This window comes from Arachis duranensis, chromosome 10, assembly GCF_000817695.3.
Source record: "Arachis duranensis cultivar V14167 chromosome 10, aradu.V14167.gnm2.J7QH, whole genome shotgun sequence".
NCBI lineage: Eukaryota > Viridiplantae > Streptophyta > Magnoliopsida > Fabales > Fabaceae > Arachis > Arachis duranensis.
The window spans coordinates 5,585,947-5,603,770 of NC_029781.3; the positions used below are offsets into that span (position 1 = coordinate 5,585,947).

The 17,824-nt window shown below is 37.8% G+C and overlaps 2 protein-coding genes and 1 pseudogene across 2 annotated transcripts; 1 reads left to right on the forward strand and 2 right to left on the reverse strand.

The window, feature by feature from the left end:
• The first annotated feature begins 6,873 nt into the window (after positions 1-6,873).
• LOC107468652 (uncharacterized) lies at positions 6,874-8,573 on the forward strand. Its single transcript, XM_016087981.3, has 4 exons — positions 6,874-7,321; positions 7,401-7,546; positions 7,847-8,066; positions 8,155-8,573. The coding sequence occupies exons 1-4, from the start codon at positions 6,878-6,880 to the stop codon at positions 8,335-8,337; spliced, it is 993 nt and encodes a 330-aa protein (XP_015943467.1). The 5' UTR covers positions 6,874-6,877; the 3' UTR covers positions 8,338-8,573.
• A 436-nt stretch (positions 8,574-9,009) lies between these two features.
• LOC107468651 (7-deoxyloganetin glucosyltransferase-like) lies at positions 9,010-10,751 on the reverse strand (annotated as a pseudogene).
• Positions 10,752-14,981: 4,230 nt separating this feature from the next.
• On the reverse strand, positions 14,982-15,931 carry LOC107468416 (protein MAIN-LIKE 1-like). Its single transcript, XM_016087699.1, has 2 exons — positions 15,863-15,931; positions 14,982-15,578 (listed from the first exon to the last, which is right to left on the reverse strand). The coding sequence occupies exons 1-2, from the start codon at positions 15,929-15,931 to the stop codon at positions 14,982-14,984; spliced, it is 666 nt and encodes a 221-aa protein (XP_015943185.1).
• Between the last annotated feature and the right edge of the window lie 1,893 nt (positions 15,932-17,824).

A 17,824-nucleotide genomic window follows, 5' to 3' on the forward strand; every position in this document is an offset into this window, starting at 1 on the left:
CTTAGCAATTAGTTACTCTCAATTAGTTACAATTATCCCCAATCTGTTATACTAAACACCAATTGTAAATATACCCCTCAATCACACTAGCACACTATAAATACTTGTACTGCAGCACCCTTCACCTTTACATTTTCACTCAAAAAGAAATGCAATAACAGTTTTTTCTCTGAACTTCTCTTCTATCATTTTTCTCTTTTCTTTCACCTCCTATCTCATATCTGATACCTTACATGGTATCAGAGCTCTCGTTCTGATCCATGGATCACGCCCCTTTCGCACTGTAAAATCGCTCGGCTTCAACCCTGGCCTCTATTGCCAATTTTCTAGCAACAATCAAACTGGATGAAGACAATTTCAAATCTTGGAAGTGCCAAGCCCTAGCTTGCATCAAAGCCAACCGATTACAAAGTCACATCATAACAAATTCAATTCCAAGAAAGTACAACACAGTAGAAGATCAAGTCGCAGATAAAGTCTCACAAGAATTTGAGGAATGGGAGCAAAAAGACGAATGTTTGGTAGCGTGAATATTGTCTGCAATGGATGAATTTTTCGTAAACAAGGTAGTTGAATATGAGTATGCCTGCCAAATCTGGGAGGTTCTTGAAGAACATTTCACAGCCAGAATGAAATCGAAGATAAAATTGTTGAAAACTCAGCTGAAAAAATATAAAAGCATGGCTCATCAGCCACAGAATTCATCGCAAAGATCAATAAGGTAGCAAATTCTCTCTATTCTCTTGGAGCTCCTCTAACCAAAGATGAGTATTTTGAGTGCACACTTGGAGGATTGGATGAAGAATTCAGTGCCTTTATCACTATGGTCAATGGAAGTTCTGATCACATGTCTATTCACAAATTAGAGTCACAGTTATTAGCTTAGGAAGAAGTAAATGAAAGATTCTATAAAATAGATTTAAACATGGTGCATGCAAACCTAGTGTACAAGAAACCAGATTCAAGCAAAGAAGATGTGGAATATCAAACTGAAACGCCCTATGAGAGCTACTCAAAAGACTATGGCAGAGGACATAATGGTCGAAGAGGCAAGGGAAAAAGCTTCAGAGGAGGACGTTCTTGGTGGCAGAAGAACAAACTCCAGTGCCAACTCTGTGGAAGAATAGGCCACATTGTGTGGCAGTGCTATCACCGTTTCAACCAAAATTACCAAAACCTAGAGCTTCAACACTCGACCAGTGGACCTCCACTACCCAATGATGGGTTTCACTAACAAAATCAGCAAGCTCAAGCCTTCTATCAACCACAATCCTCCCAATCTCAGCCATACAGACCACAAGCTCAACCCCAACAAGTAAATCAAAACCCCCAAGCACTGCTCACCACTCCATGGTCGGATCCAAGATGGTACCCGAACTCAGGCGCCTCTAATCACATCACATTCGATCAAATGAACTTAATCAACAGTTCAGAATATCAAGGACCTGAACAGGTGTTTGGAGGTAATAGAAAATGTATGAATATTGCTAATATTAGAAGGTTTATATTTCATGCATCTATGTCAAACAAATTTTCAAACTCCAGAATTTACTTCATGTCCCCACCATTTCAAAAAATCTAATTAGTATATCAAAGTTTGCATTAGACAATGGAGTGTTCTTTGAGTTCTGGTCTTACCTATGTACTGTAAAATGTTAGGAATCCAAGAAGATCTTGCTGCAAGGCAGAATTAGGAATTGATTGTACAAATTTGATGATATTCAAATTCAAAGGCCAATCTTGAAAGTTGAGAAAGAAAAATCATCCAATGTTAAAAAGAGCATTTGTGCAGATATATGTGAAAAAGAAGGAGTAAAAAATACAGTTTATTCAAAGAAAAAGGAAAGAAAATAAGACTATTATGATTTAGAAAAAGAGGAGCAAGAGTCAAATAAAAGCATGCCAGAAGTAGTTTGCAAAAGCAAGTCTGTTGATAGTGTTGATAGTGTTAGCAAATTTGTTCATAACATTGTAAATAGTGTCAAAAGGCATGTTGCCAATAGCAGCAAACTAGCAAGTAGTAATAGTAGTAGTGAGTCTGCTGACAGTACAAATGTAAAAAAGAATAATAAAAAAGATAGTGCAAACAATGTAATTGCAAACTTTGATGCATTTACCTCTCAATTCAATAAAAGAGCTCCTTTTTGTAACACTGCTGATCCTCCACTAAAATGCACCATCATCACATCTTCAAATAATTTTGCATGTATCTTTAACACTGCATTGAACAATCTCTGCATCATTAAAATTTCAAATAGCACTGCCATTGATTCCTTTGGCCTGCAACATAACTCAAGTACTACACCAAACACCCTTAAGCTTGTTAATTTTCCTTGTCAGCATTCACCAAACAGCAGCCCCTCTTGCCTAACTGTCCAAACCACAACCCAAACCTTAGCCAACCAGAATACACACACCACCAACACCCTAGAGTTTTGGTACAAGCATCTTGGCTATCCCTCCACACAAATCACCAAATTTGTTCTAGCCAAACTCAATATTCATCCACCTCAGAGCAATAGCTTCACCAATACACCATGTGAACCCTGCTGCATGAACAAGATACATAAACTTCCTTTTTCCCAATCCCAAACACAACACACCATACCCTTAGAACTTATCTACTCAGACCTTTGGGGGCCAGCTCCTTCTCCTAGCAGGTCTGGCTACCAATACTATGCTTGCTTCATAGAAGCTCACAGCAGATACACATGTACCTATCTGCTGCAAGCAAAATCACAAACCTTCTCCACATTTTGCCAGTATAAAATCATGATTGAGAATAAAACAGGCCACAAAATCAAAACTCTTCAAACTAACAATGGCGGAGAATACCTCTTAAAACCCTTCAACCAGTTTCTTGTAACCCAGGGTATCCAACATAGACTAACATGTACTCACACACACCAACAAAATGGGTTTGTTGAGCGTAAACACAGACATCTAACCGAAACCTATCTCACTTTACTCTCTCAAGCATCCTTACCCCTCTCCTTTTGGGACGAAGCCATCTTAACTGCAACCTTCTTTATCAATCGCTTACCAACCCAGGTCCTCAACCTCAAAACTCCTCTAGAAATCCTCTTCAAGACCACCCCTGACTACCATCACCTAAAACCATTTGGCTGCACATGTTATCCTCTGCTGAAACCTTACAACAAACACAAGTTTGACCACAAATATCAAAAATGCATCTTTCTAGGTTACAGCCCAGACCACAAAGGCTACAAATGCCTATCCTCTTCAAGCAGGATCTATATGCCAAGAAATGTGATCTTTTGGGGAGCACGAATTCCCTTACTCCACTTTATTCAACACCCCTACACCGAACTCAATCAGATCAAACCTCACCCCACCCACTACTTTCACATTTTATGAAAATCCATGCATAGACATTCATGATACACCTTCCACTAATATCAGTGCTATAGCGAATTCATTACCAACTGCATCTGTTGATGTCACTGATCATGATACAGCCAATAACACCATTGAATCTACAGAGTCCCATGACACTATGCCAATGCAGGTAAAAATTGAACCTGATGCACAATCCATTGGAGCTCCACCACCCACAATTCATAACACTCATCCAATGCAAACTCGGAGTAAAAGTGGCATTTACAAGCCGAAAGCACTCGCTGCCACCTTGGCCTCTACTAGTGGAAATTCTGCAGATCAGTGTCTCCCAACATCTATTGCAAAATCTCTTGCTACCCCACATTGGAGAGAAGCCATGGAGGAAGAGTACTCAGCTCTGCAAAGGAACAACATCTGGCGGTTAGTTGATCCTCCAGTTCACTCAACTCCCAGAGGTTGCAAATGGGTGTTCAGAGTAAAAAGGAACCCTGATGGCAGCATTCAAAAATATAAGGCTAGGCTTGTAGCAAAAGGGTTTCACCAGAAGCAAGGAGTCGATTATGACTAAATATTCAGCCCAGTAGTCAGGCCTTCAATGGTTCGAGCCATGATAAGCATTGCTCTTGCTAAGGGATGGAAAATTCGCCAATTCGAATTCAATAACGCATTTCTGAATGGTGACCTCTATGAAGATGTATTCATGCAACAACCAGAGGGCTTTGTATCCTCCAACACTCAGCAAGTTTGCAAGCTCCAAAGATCACTCTATAGACTCAAACAAGCTCCAAGGGCATGGTTCACAAAGCTTAGTGTTGCCTTTCACTGCTTTGGCTTTACAAGCACAAAATCCGATGTATTCCTATTCACAAGACTCACACAAGCCTCATCCACCTACATCCTCGTCTATGTGGACGATATATTAGTCACTGGAACCTCTGAGAGTGAAATTACAACCGTTATGGCGCAACTACACAACACCTTCTCCCTAAAAGATCTTGGTGAAATGCACTACTTCCTTGGGATTGAAGTCTGCAAAAGCTCTACAGGAACAGTTACACTAAAACAAATCAAGTACATCAGTGCCAACCCCCATGACCTCATCTCTAAAACTCTTTGCCTTTGGTGACAATGCCTTCGACAACCCTACACTGTACAGGTCCATTGTAGGTGGCCTACAATATGTCATAATCACCAGACCAGAAATCTCCTTCTCAGTAAATAAAGTAGCTCAATTTCTTCATAACCCACTTGAATCCCATTGGAAAGCTATTAAAAGAATCCTCAGGTATCTAGCAGGCACCTTACATCATGGTTTGAAGTTCAGTAAATTCACAAATTTCAGAATATATGGATTCTGTGACTCTAACTGTGCTAGTGATATTGATGACCGAAAGTCAACAAATAATTATGCAATTTATCTGGGTTCGAACCTGGTGTCATGGGCAAGCAGAAAACAAACTGCAGTGTCAAAGAGTAGCACTGAAGCAGAACTTAGAGGCATCTCAGATGTAATGAGTGAGATCATCTAATTGCAAAACTTGTTGGGAGAAATTGGAATCACCTGCTCTACCAAGCCTATAGTTTATTGTGACAATCAAAGTGCTATTCTACTATCAGCCAACCCAATCCTACACAACAAGTCCAAACACTTTGCACTAAGCCAATCCTTTGTCAGAGACTTTGTTACCAAAAAGGAAATTTTTGTTCAACATATCCCAGCTCAAGATCAGTTGGCAAACACACTAACAAAGCCCCTCTTAGCAATTGCTTTCTCAAAATTCAGGAACCTATTGAGAGTGTTTGAAACAGAACCTTAAGGTAGGCAGGAATGTATCAAGACAAACATAACCCTTGGTTCTAGGGGGCATGTTAGTGTATACGAATACACTTTCTCACTCTGCAGTTAGCGGAAGCTGTAACAAGAGTTGTTAAGTTGTCAATGACACCTCAACAGTTAGTTACTCTCAAATAGTTATAATTATCCCCAATCTGTTACATTAAACACCAACTGTAAATATACCCCTCAATCACACTAGCACACCATAAATACTTGTACTATAGCACTCTTCACCTTTACCTTTTCACTCAAAAAGAAATGCAATAACAATTTTTCCTCTGAACTTCTCTTCTATCATTTTTCTCTTTTCTTTCACCTCCTATCTCATATATGATACCTTACAAAATTAACAAGAATAATGAAAGAAAGAATGAAAAATAAGTTGTGTCTCTTGTTAGTGTACCTATATTCTTTCTGTCAGGATGGACACAAAATACACTAATTCAGTGTGTCCAAGTGTCTCTGGACACACTGTCTCTGTCTATGTCTTCTTTCTCAAACACGATTTTGTGTCTCTGTGTCCATGTTTGAGTGTCTTGTCTCTATAAACAAATGCAGTCTAAGTGTAAAAAGTCCGTATCGATCTTACATGGATAATTTTGTTAGTATTTGTAATTTTGATGGGTAAAATTGCTTCGTTTCCTTTTTCTTTTTACACACACTCACTCCATTTTTTTTGGGGGTCATACACACTCTCTGTTGGATTGTTCCAGTTATAGTTTCTTTTGGGGTGCTCCTATTTCAACTGAACCCATGGGCCATGAGCGAAACACTTTTCCGACACTGATTCAATTAATAAATGGGGCTAAATTTTATTTAAGAAATATGAGCCCACCTTAGAAGGGACCTGAGCCCAGAATAAATGTGTATTAGGACTTGGGACTACTCTGAAAAGGTTCCTAATGGTCCAAAAAGAAAACAGAAAAGGTTCCAAATCTCTCAAAAAATGAATAATATAATAATATAAAGTGAGAAGTGTTCAATTTCAACTAGTATACTGATTAGGACTATAATATAGTTTTGAATAATAAACAAAAGGACTGGTGCTATTCCGTGCAGGACTTTGCCATTATGTGAGCACAAACTCAAGTATCTTACAACTTCTCGTCACAAAAAAAATAGAAAGTGAAATGAAGTCATATTACCTAAATGATATTGTCATATTTATTCAAGAGTTAAGCTTAGCCACATTCACAAACAAGAGTTATTACTTATTTGATTTCTCCTCTGCCAATGCATGTTAAAGTCATAAAATTATCTTTAAAAAATTTAAATTAAACCAATTTGGATTAACCGTGAAACAAGTGTTAGGAATTAGAATATTATTTTATATATATAATAATTTAATAGTTAATAACAAATTTTTAAATAAAATTTAGATATATAATAGACTAATTTTTTATTTATTTTATAAAAAAATATGTATGCAACTAAAAATAAAATTTAATTAGTATATTAAAATAAAAATTTTTAAAAAATACATATAAAATAATACTAAATGTGAGAAACGAATAAAAAATATTATTAATATATTAAAATTAATCACTAAAATTAATTAATAATATATTTATATTTTAATATATATTTTATACTGATTTTAAATAGAGTTTAATTAATGAACACGTCATCCGAGGTGGATATAAAATAAGAAAGTGATGAGAGAAATGATGAGCATTGGTTATGGGTTGGAGAGGGTTACTGGGTTTTGAATATGGCATAGTTCAGGCGCCATTAGGCCCTGATATCTCTGGCCCCGAGCTTGTTGCTGCTGTTGCCAATGCCGGCGGTCTTGGTCTTCTCCGGGCCCCCGATTGGGAATCCCCGGATTATGTGAGGGGCCTCATAAACAAGACCAGGTCCTTAACCGATAAACCCTTTGGGATCGGTGTAGTCCTTGCTTTTCCTCATGAACAGAATCTCAAGGCCATTTTGGACGAGAAAGTTGCAATCTTGCAGGTATACTGGGGAGATTGTACCCCTGATTTAGTTGCCATGGCTCATTCAGCTGGTGTCAAGATTGTTCCACAAGTTGGGGATTTGAGAGGTGCCAAACAGGCAATCAATGCTGGTGTTGATGGAATCATTGTTCAAGGACGCGAAGCCGGTGGTCATGTCATTGGTCAGGTATTCATTATCCATGCTGCCTTCACTTTTCTTGTGTACTATTCCAAATTCAGTTACTCACATGATGAATTTCATTTAGGATGGTTTGATATCGTTAGTGCCAACGGTGGTTGATCTCGTTGGTAATCGGAACATTCCGGTTATTGCAGCCGGTGGAATCGTTGATGCTCGAGGTTATGTTGCTGCTCTGGCTCTTGGTGCTCAGGGTGTATGTCTAGGGACAAGGTATCAACATGTTTTTATTTTTCATGTGATGAATTTCATAGCCAAGAACTGTCAGAGGATTTGATATATTTAGCTAAACAAAAATGCTATTCGTACATCAAAATCAGTCACCAATATATTTGTGTATAAGTACATGTGTGGCTGATTTTAGTGGCTGGTTTTGATGTACACGTAGCATAGTCGCTAACTAAATTGTTATCTAACAATTTCTATCTATCAACTTTTAAGTGAAGATATCTGCACGCGAGTTTTTACTCTGGTCAAAGTGTTCTCTATTAACATAATCTACCAATTTTGCAGGTTTGTGGCAACTGAGGAAAGCTATGCTCATCCAACATACAAGAGGAAGTTGATTGAAATGGATGAAACCGAGTATACAGATGTATTTGGGAGGGCAAGATGGCCTGGCGCGCCGCAGCGTGTTCTCAAGACACCCTTCTACAAGGATTGGAGATCACTTCCATCCCATGAGAATGAAACCAACCAGCCACTCATTGGCCATTCAACAATCCATGGCATGGTAAAGTTTCAAACCTTCATTGTGTCCGTCTTTGATCTTTGTATGCTATTGCAGACCACTTGAAACCTTTGTGTTTTCTATCCAACAGGATAGAGAGATTCGCCGTTTCGCAGGTACTGTCCCAAACATGACAACCACGGGAGATATTGAGAGCATGGCTATGTATGCCGGCCAAGGCGTCGGTCTCATCAAGGAAATTCTGCCTGCTGGTGAAGTTGTGAAGAGGCTAGTTGAAGGTGCTCAGATTCTGATTAAGCAGCACTTCAATTAGCTTGCTCAGTTAAGTGTTGGCTTAAACATTTGGTACCCTACCATAATACCTTGTTACCTCTATTAAATTTGTTCTCAATTTAGCCAATCTTGCAAACAAAGAATGAGATTTGTATATATACAAATAAGTACAGTGTGGAGATATCAATGGAGAGAAAGGTTCAGGGGTATTACTTTCTGTTTCATCATATGGTCATGTATTTTAAAGGGTTTAAATTTGGTTTTCATTATGCTTCATCTTATTGACATTTAACATTTTCATGTTACTAAAAGATAGATTGAGCAAAAAGTCAAAAGAACTATATTCACAGTTACTTAGTAGTTATTATGCATTAGCATCACAGGGAGAAAGGAAAAACTAGTATCAATAAGTTTAACAAGACCTCTTTAATCATTATTTTATGAATAGAAGACTTCTTACTTAAAATGCAGAAGCATATATTATTTTTTAATGGAATAAATTGTCTTTACTCTCTGGAACTTATGCATGCAACTTGTAGTAATTAGTAACATAAACTAATCATCAATTCCTAAACTAGCCGGCAAACAATTAATCTTAATCATTAAAAAATCACACAGCTTGATGAGGACTTTTCACATTCCACTACATGGAGCACAAACAGATGCCACCAGTTTTTTACTACACAATGCTGCATATTCAACAGGAGAAAGATAAAATTGAATGATCACAATACTGCATTTCATTATTAAGAAAGAAAAAATATGGCAGTAATTTAATCTAGTTTTCTTTCAGTAAGACCTCCTTAATCACTTTGTCCAAGTTCATGTATGAAGAACCACCGGGTCTAGTCACCTCCTCTGCCTTCTTCTTGAGCTCCATGACCTTTTGTCTCATCTTCTTTCCCTTCTCTCCCACCATCAATTCATTGACAAGATTCTCCAGATCCTTTCTCTTCACATCGTTATTAATTTCAATCCCAATGCCCCATTCATTACATATATTTCTACAGTTTGTTGGTTGGTCTGCGAAAAAAGGCCAACACAACATTGGCACTCCGGCACACACGCTTTCAGTGGTCGAGTTCCATCCACAGTGAGTCAAGAATCCACCAACTGAAGGGTGGTTCAGCACCTGCTCTTGGTTGCACCAACTAGCTATTAGGCCTCTACCTTGAGTCTCATCAACAAACTCCGGGGACAGAACCACCGAGCCACCAATAACAAGGTCAGGCCTAATGATCCATAAGAACGGCTTCGTGCTGTTGGCCAAACCCCACGCAAACTCTGATAGTTTCTCGGGTGAAATAACTGTTATACTGCCGAAATTCACATAAATAACAGATCTCGGCTCCTTGGAGTCGAGCCATTCAAGACACACAGTATCTTCTTTCCAAAGATTAGAACCCAAAATTTCCAGTTGTTGATCCTCTGGATTGTGATAGGAAAATGAAGGGAAAGGGCCAATGGTGTAAACAGCAGGCAACATAGAGGAGAGAGCATTGACTACCTCACCCTCAAGTTCATCAAAAGTATTCAAAACAACAGCATTAGCATTGTGAGCTTTATCTGTCAATTCCATGAGAAATTGTAACATGGGATCATTTGGATCTGTTGTCCTTATAAAGTCAGGCAGGTCCTTGAGTCTAAAATTTTTCATTCCTGGAATCCAATCAACTTTTGTCTCCAAATATCCATTTGTCAGACAACTCTCATCTGCATATATATCACATAGATAAATTACATGACTTTAGGAGTATGTTCAGTGTCACATACTCACATTTTATAAAATTTATGAATATTGGACATGAAGAATAGTAGTGAAGGTACTTACCTTTGAGTGGGTATGAGACCTTTATGAATGAGAGTGCGAAAGTGCATAGCAGACAAGAATGAAGAAGCAGCAGATGGAAAAAGGAGAAGGATAGGGAGTCCAAGATCTTGAGCAGCTTGTATAGTAAAAGGCATGGTTCCATCAGAAACAAGACAAGAAACTGGAGGGACAGCACCAGCTGAGGCCAAGTCTATAAGTTTAGCAAGAAGGTTTCGAAACGGGGCGAGGAATTTGTTCCTGACTGAGTCCAAAAGAGCATGAAGATCTTGATTATGATCGTTGCCATTATCATCAGGATGGGGAAGACCATCAGGGATGGTTTCAAAGCGAAAGTGCGGAATGGAATGAATAAGGTGGTTGTTGTTGTTGGGAGACATAGCCATTGATTTGAGGAAGCGTTTGTAGTTGTATTCAGTGTGGACAAAGGTTATATGAAAGCCTCTTAGGTGAAGAAGCTTTGCTAGTTTGAACACTGCATTGATATGGCCTTGAAGTGGATAAGGTGTTAGCACTGCATGCGGTTTTCTATTACTTTCAATGATGGAATTCATTTTCCTAATTAAAAACTCAGAAACTTTTCTTGTAAGGTTGATGATAATGATGATGATGAAGAGCTGTGCCTGCATGCTTATTTATTTTCATATTCCTGTCAATAAGCCTGCATATTTATTCATATATATCAATTTCATTGTTGTTGTTGATGTCATTCAAAAGATACATAGCAAATTAAAGAGAAAATTGAGACATCATGGGATATCCGACACAAAAAAAAATAAGATAGCATCTTCAATTAAATAACCTTTTAGATTAGAGTTATATGCCAAAATGGTTTTGAGATTGGACACTTGCATTAAAAAAGTTTAAAATCTTAATTGTACTATAAAAGTTTCTGACATTGAAAAAATTGCATTACGTTATTATTATTATTTATGGTAACAACAATAGATTGCTCTACCATTTTTTTACTTTATTATTTATCTCATAAAATAAGTATCTCATATTTTTGGTTGAAAGATTTATAAGCATGCTTGGAACTGAATGGCAAATGTGATCATGACAATAGCTTTTGACTAGCGGCCCAAACAATTTAGATTTTGCTAAGATGTGTGTATGTGTCTTTACACCACCAAAAATAAACTTTTAGAACTCCGATCATGAAAGAATGTGTCCTTCTCTCTTTTTCTTTTACCGGGAAAAAATAGCTTAATCTTCCAAGGCTGAGGTACCAAAAGACGGTAAACATGTATCCCATCCATGTAAGGAGGAATGTGTTGAATGGGAGATATATATGAACCTTGAAAATTGCTGCCGCTTCAAACTTTAAAGCATCACATACATTATACATAGGCCACGTCTCTAATAGCTGTGTCTTTAGTGACTACCGGTGACTATGCATTGACCAAACAATATAATATTGACAAGTAAAATGTGTGTATGAAATGCTAAACAATTATTCAAGTACAATGGCCATACTACAAGGATTTATTCACAATAGTCATCATCAATTGTCACAGACTTCAATTGTCACCAAAAAGTCAAATCAAATCACAAGAAGGCACAAAAGTATCACACCCTTCAATAATGCTTTCTAAAGCAAGGCATATCCACCATTTCCTAATTGCTTCGTTGTCACCAGCCTCAACAGCAACTTTGTCAGCACTAAGTTCCTCAACAGCACTTTTGACTTTTGATCTGTAGGCAGTAATTGCAATTTCTGAAACCTGTTCAGAACTTTTTGGGATCCTGATCAGCTTTGGTATCTCTGGATGAAATTTTGACGACCCTCTAATAATTCCGTGGTACTCATCATCATTGTATGGCTTTTTCAAACACCTTGTGTGCAGCCATATTAGAATGGCTTTTCTTTAAATGGATATTTATTCTTGAATGGGAGATATATATGAACTAGGGGTGCACAAACTCGGTCCAGCCCGAAGGCCCGACCCGGTCCCGAACACTTTATGGACTAATTTGGTGTGATTTCATCGGGTCTAGGGTCGGATACGGGTCTCAAAAATAAACCCGGTCATTATTTCGGATCGGGTCCGGGTCATAGCTCGAGTCACCCGAAGTCGGTCCGGTGGTCCGGTCATCATACACAATTAATATTTTGTGTTATTAGTGATAGATCATGACTATTCTTATGTGTAATTTAAGTATTGTAAACCTTAATATTTTGTGTTATTAGTCATTAGAAGACTATAAATTAATATTTTATGTTTAGAATGCATAAGACTTTAGACTAATACATAAGATTGTATTATTTTGTATTGATTTAAATATTTGGTTTCATCAGGTCTAGGGCCGGGTTCGGATCTAATAAATAGACCCGGTGTAATTTTCGGGCCGAGTCTGGATCACATCAAACTCGACTTCACCCGACCCATGTGCACCCCTAGTATGAACCTTGAAATGTCTTTGTGAGGTACATTTGTATATATACCTTATTTAAAATGAGTTAATAGCTCAAATGGTATATGTTACCATATATATATATATTAGTTTAAAAAAATCATATTTTTATGATAAAGTAATGTCATTTTTATTTATTATTTCAACAACCATGTCATATAAATACTATGTCTTATCATCAATTATATTTTATTTTATATAATCAATTTATTTATAAAAAAATAATTTTTTTATTTTTTTATTTGTTTGCATTCTATTTATATATTTACACATATTAATGTTATTTTCATTTTTTAGATGTTTGGGATATAAATTTATATTTTTTAATGGGCAATTTACGCAAATAAAATGATTGAAGAAAACGTTTACGCAAATATAACATTGACAATTTCCAGACGCAAATGCAACAAACGCAACTATACATAATCCGCTATACCCTGCAGCGAAACTTAATTGCACGTAATTCGCTACAGGGTATCGCGGATTACGTTGAGGGCGGAGTTACTCATAAACCACTACACCCTGTAGCGGTTTATGACCAAATGGCTTTTATGCATAATCCACTACACCCTGTAGCGGATTATGAGTATAGTGGTGTTTATATGTTAGGGTTTAAAACCCATGATGCAAAATGCACGAATTGATACAAAATTTTATCGTCATTCGCAGTAACTCGTACAGAAATAATACAGGTATAACTACATAACTAATACAGATATAACTGTCACAAGTCGTTAACCCTAACAGAAAATAAATAAGTCATAATTCATACATGGATAACTGTCGAAAATTAAGAGAGTCGGACGCTACTGCTGGTCACCGTCAACATCATGATCGCCTCCGAATGGACCAAGTAGGTGCGAGCCTGTGCCACATCGAGTCGGACGCCTAACCCTAGCCGCTCGCTGATCTCCCGGCGGAGCCTCCTGTGCCCCAACTCCAAATGCAGATGGTGGCGTCCCCCCCATCCCGAACCAAGTGTCGTACGGGCTGCCTGCGGGCTCATTCAAGTCAACCGGGAGCTGGGTCTCAGGAACCTGGATCTCAGGCATATTCGCTGGATGTGGCCTATACTCCGTAGGGTCTGAAGGGCCGCCTGGAATCGGGCTCTGGTACTGATGAACGTCGTCACCCCGTATGAACTCATCAAAATTCGCATAGAACTGGGGTCCACCCAACTGATCGTCCAAATTCATGGTGAAAGAAGTGGCAGCAAGATCGGCTAACAGCTGTGTGCTACACCCATGTAGTACCTGAGAGCTAGATACGTGGGTAAAAGGTGTACCACCTATACTAGCCTCCGTGGTGCCACCAGCATGAGTGTCTGTAGGGTGCTGACGGGACGATCCTGCCTCATCATCGTGGTGGACGGAAGGTGCTCCTCCACCACGAGCAGCTCGTCGTCTAGCAGAAGATTGGCGAAGGCGATGATCTGCCTGGCCTCCGTCATTACCACCAACCTGCTCCTCCTGCATCATGTCGTCTAGCCAGCGCCACTCGCGATCAGTGGCACGTGTACCGATGCATCATCTCCGCTCCAAACGTCTGTTATCCGGCATATCGAATGCTGGAACTTTAGTCGGCGCCTGCGACGACACTCTGAGTATAGCATCGTCCGGAACCTGGGTCGGCGAAAGCAACTCCTGGTGACAGAATCCTATGTGCAACACGGTGCCACCAGTCCAAGTACTCAGTGGATGGACCAGGATCAGGAACTCTCTGGACACTCAACACAGAACGAACTCGCTCGTCCCAATGCTGATGCCATGTCCTATAGTAAGTGGGGAACCATCTATCTCCACCCTTGCCGTCCTTACTATGAAGATACTCTATGTTGAGCGCTGGCTCAGGCAAATGCTGTATGCCCCCTAGCTGTGGAAAGACCCTGTCAACCTGATGCCACTCAATAACTGCAAAGTAGATCAGGCTGGTGATAGCCCGCCATAACTGGCTGTGCTCCTCGGTCAGTATCTCCGGATGGATGACTGCCAGTACGTCCAGCAAACCATAAGGCTCCCACACAATCTGATGGACAGGAGGCAAGGTCAGCATTATACCAATGTATACATATAAGTGTGAAAAAAAACAATTAAAATAACAACAAACAAAAACAAAATACTTACATCTCGATGAGTCAGTCAATCCAATGCCAGACGATACTGTATAATCCGCCGTTCCTTCCCATCAGAAGAGGGCAAATATGTGGCCCATCAGAGTAGCAAAAATAGCATGTAAGTATGTAATTTCAAATATAGAACGTAATGAACTTGAAAGAAAGAATGAATTAAAGTATACCTGAATGCCAATGGAAAAGAGAAGGCATCAAAACCCAGCGGCCTCAGCGTGGGGAACCGCCAAAAGATCCATGACTCTAGCAACTGTAGGGGTCCAGCCAAGTTGGTGACATTTCTGTTCGCCACCTTGCACATGCATCGGTACAGCTACGCTAATGCAGCGGCGCCCCAGTTATAGCTACCCATATCGTCAAGTCTCACCACAAAAGGCAACCAGCTAAGGTGGACTCGATTAGCACTCTTGTCCATGAACAGCTGTGTCGACAGAAGCATCATAATATACGCGCGTGCATATATGCGCACGGTCTCCTCCGAAGCATCCGCTGGTAACACCCTGAATCTCTCATGAAACCATGTGAAGTGGACTGTGTATAACTTTCTCTTATCTGGTGGTGAAAGCTCACCAAATAACTCTTCGAACCACTCCCATGCCGGTCTGGCCCCCTCGATGTGCATGTGGAAGTCTGTCATGCACCCGGAAACAGCCTGGCCATCCACAGGCAGCCCGAGCTGGTATGCCACGTCCTGGAACGTGATAGTACACTCTCCGAATGGCATATGGAAAGTGTGGGTCTCAGGCCGCCACCTCTCAATAAATGCGCTAACCAGAGGTTCATCCAACCAGAACCAATGCGCATTCAGCCTAGCCAGGTGGTACAACCCAGCCCTCTCTAAGTAAGGTATGATCCTATCATGAAACGGCATATTCTGTTGTCTACGGACGCTATACACACATCGGGTTGGCTGCATTTTCAGAAATAAAGAACACCGGCTTAATTTCTAACAATAACATCACCAACCAAACTATAGCTTGTATTTCTAGTCTTAAGCTACTTGGGTTTTGAAATTACTAATTTACCTCTCTACCTTGACTATTAAATATTAGATGTCAAAGTTTATATTTCAAATTCTCATTTACAAACCAAAACCTAAACTAAGTCTCTATCTATCTAATTAATGAATTACTTTCTTAATATTGAATAAAATATATATTTATTAAAATAGTGTTTGGAAATACAGACACTTACCTCTGCATCGATGGTTCTGGCTACATGAGCAACGCCGTCGAGCCGGTACAACCGCCGTTCATCCTCCATTCTTCCAAACTACTCAAATATTTTAAATTTTCTCTCCCTTCTCTCTACTTTCTCTCTCTAACTTTATTTCCAAAATAACTCAAATGATTTCCGCTACAGCCTCACGCGGTATATATAGACAACCCACTATACTCATAATCCGCTACAGGGTGTAGCGGATTATGCATAAAAGCCATTTGGTCATAAACTGCTACAGGGTATAGCGGTTTATGAGTAACCCCGCCCTCAACGTAATCTGCGATACCCTGTAGCGGTTTACGTGCAATTAAGTTCCGCTGCAGGGTGTAGCGGATTATATATAGTTGCGTTTGTTGCATTTGCGTCTGGAAATTGCCAATGTTGTATTTATGTAAACATTTTTTTCAATCATTTTATATGTGTAAATTGCCCTTTTTTAATCTTTACTTAAAATATTTATTTAATTTCCTACCATTCTCTACAGTAATGTGTTTTGCATTCATTAACCCTTGGAATTCTAATTTCCTACCTCTTGCGTTTTTTTTAAATAATTAAAAAAATGAATGAATGAGAATGAAAAACATATAAAAATGTTATATTAAATTTAAGAAATTTTTGACAATTAATATAAGAGATTAAGAAATAAAAAGTAGTAAGAGTCTTAATATGTATAAGTTGTAGAATTTGAATATTTGTAACTGAAATTTTTTATAATTATCATTATTATGATACTTTTAATGTATATTTATTACATTTAATTAGTACTTGATGTTTTAATTGAATAATAATAGATAAAAGTTTTTTGTTTTAATTTTTAAAAATATTTTACTAAATAGTAATTGGTTGATTTTAATCTTTTGTCAAATTATTACAATTGTTGATGTGGTATCGTTAACAAAGAAAAGATGGTTAGAAAAAAGGAGATACTTCCATAAAGACGTAAAAAAACATCTTTTTTTAAAGATATTTTTTAATAATTAAAATTTAACACATATAATCACTTAAATTATGTTATTTTTGTCAAAATTAGGTCAGACAAATTAATTTAACCGAAAAATGATGAATTAAATTTTAAATTGGTCTAAATTAATATTTTTTTAATAAAAAATTACTACGGTACTCCTATTATAAAGAATAACTAAAATACTCTTATTATATATATTAATTTTGAGAATTTTAAATTCTAGCCTTTTTCTTTAAATTTATTAATTTTTTTGCTAAACTGATTTATCCAGTCTAATTTTAATAAAAATAATATAATTTAATTGATTATATATGTTAAATTTTAATTTTTAAAAAATATTTTTATAAAAAAGATATTTTTAACATCTTTATTTAAGTGACTCCTTAAAAAAAAATTAGTATAAACTTTTATATATTATAAATAGATAGATTCTCATACATTGCTAATTTGCTGATGTTATAGGACTTTAAAATAATGTATTTAACCACGGCTTGTAGGTATAAGGTTGCATATTCTAATACAGGATATCGTTTAACCTATGCAACTCTCAAGGTATAAGATATCTGTTTAGTTTACTATGTTCATAGCTTCCAATTTTATGCAACCAATTAAACTGTATTTTGGATGAGATGAGCTAAATTTGACATATTAATTTTATATAGGGAGCTGGACACTCTTCTACAGAATATTTTCCAGAGAAATGCTTTGAAATGTTTGAAAGATCGATCCATTTTTATCCCTTGTAACTTGTAACCAGCAATGCATGCAAGATGCAACACTGCAGCGCTTCTTTTGAATTAGTTCCTACTGCTACCTCCCTGAAAAATAATGCTGTCAATTTTTATGTTTGATGCCATGGAATTTGATGATAAATTGTATTTCAATTTCAATACGAGAAAGATTTGCTATTCTAAGAGTCGTACATAACAAACAAAGAGGAATTATTTTAGATAAAAATTTAAGTTATAATA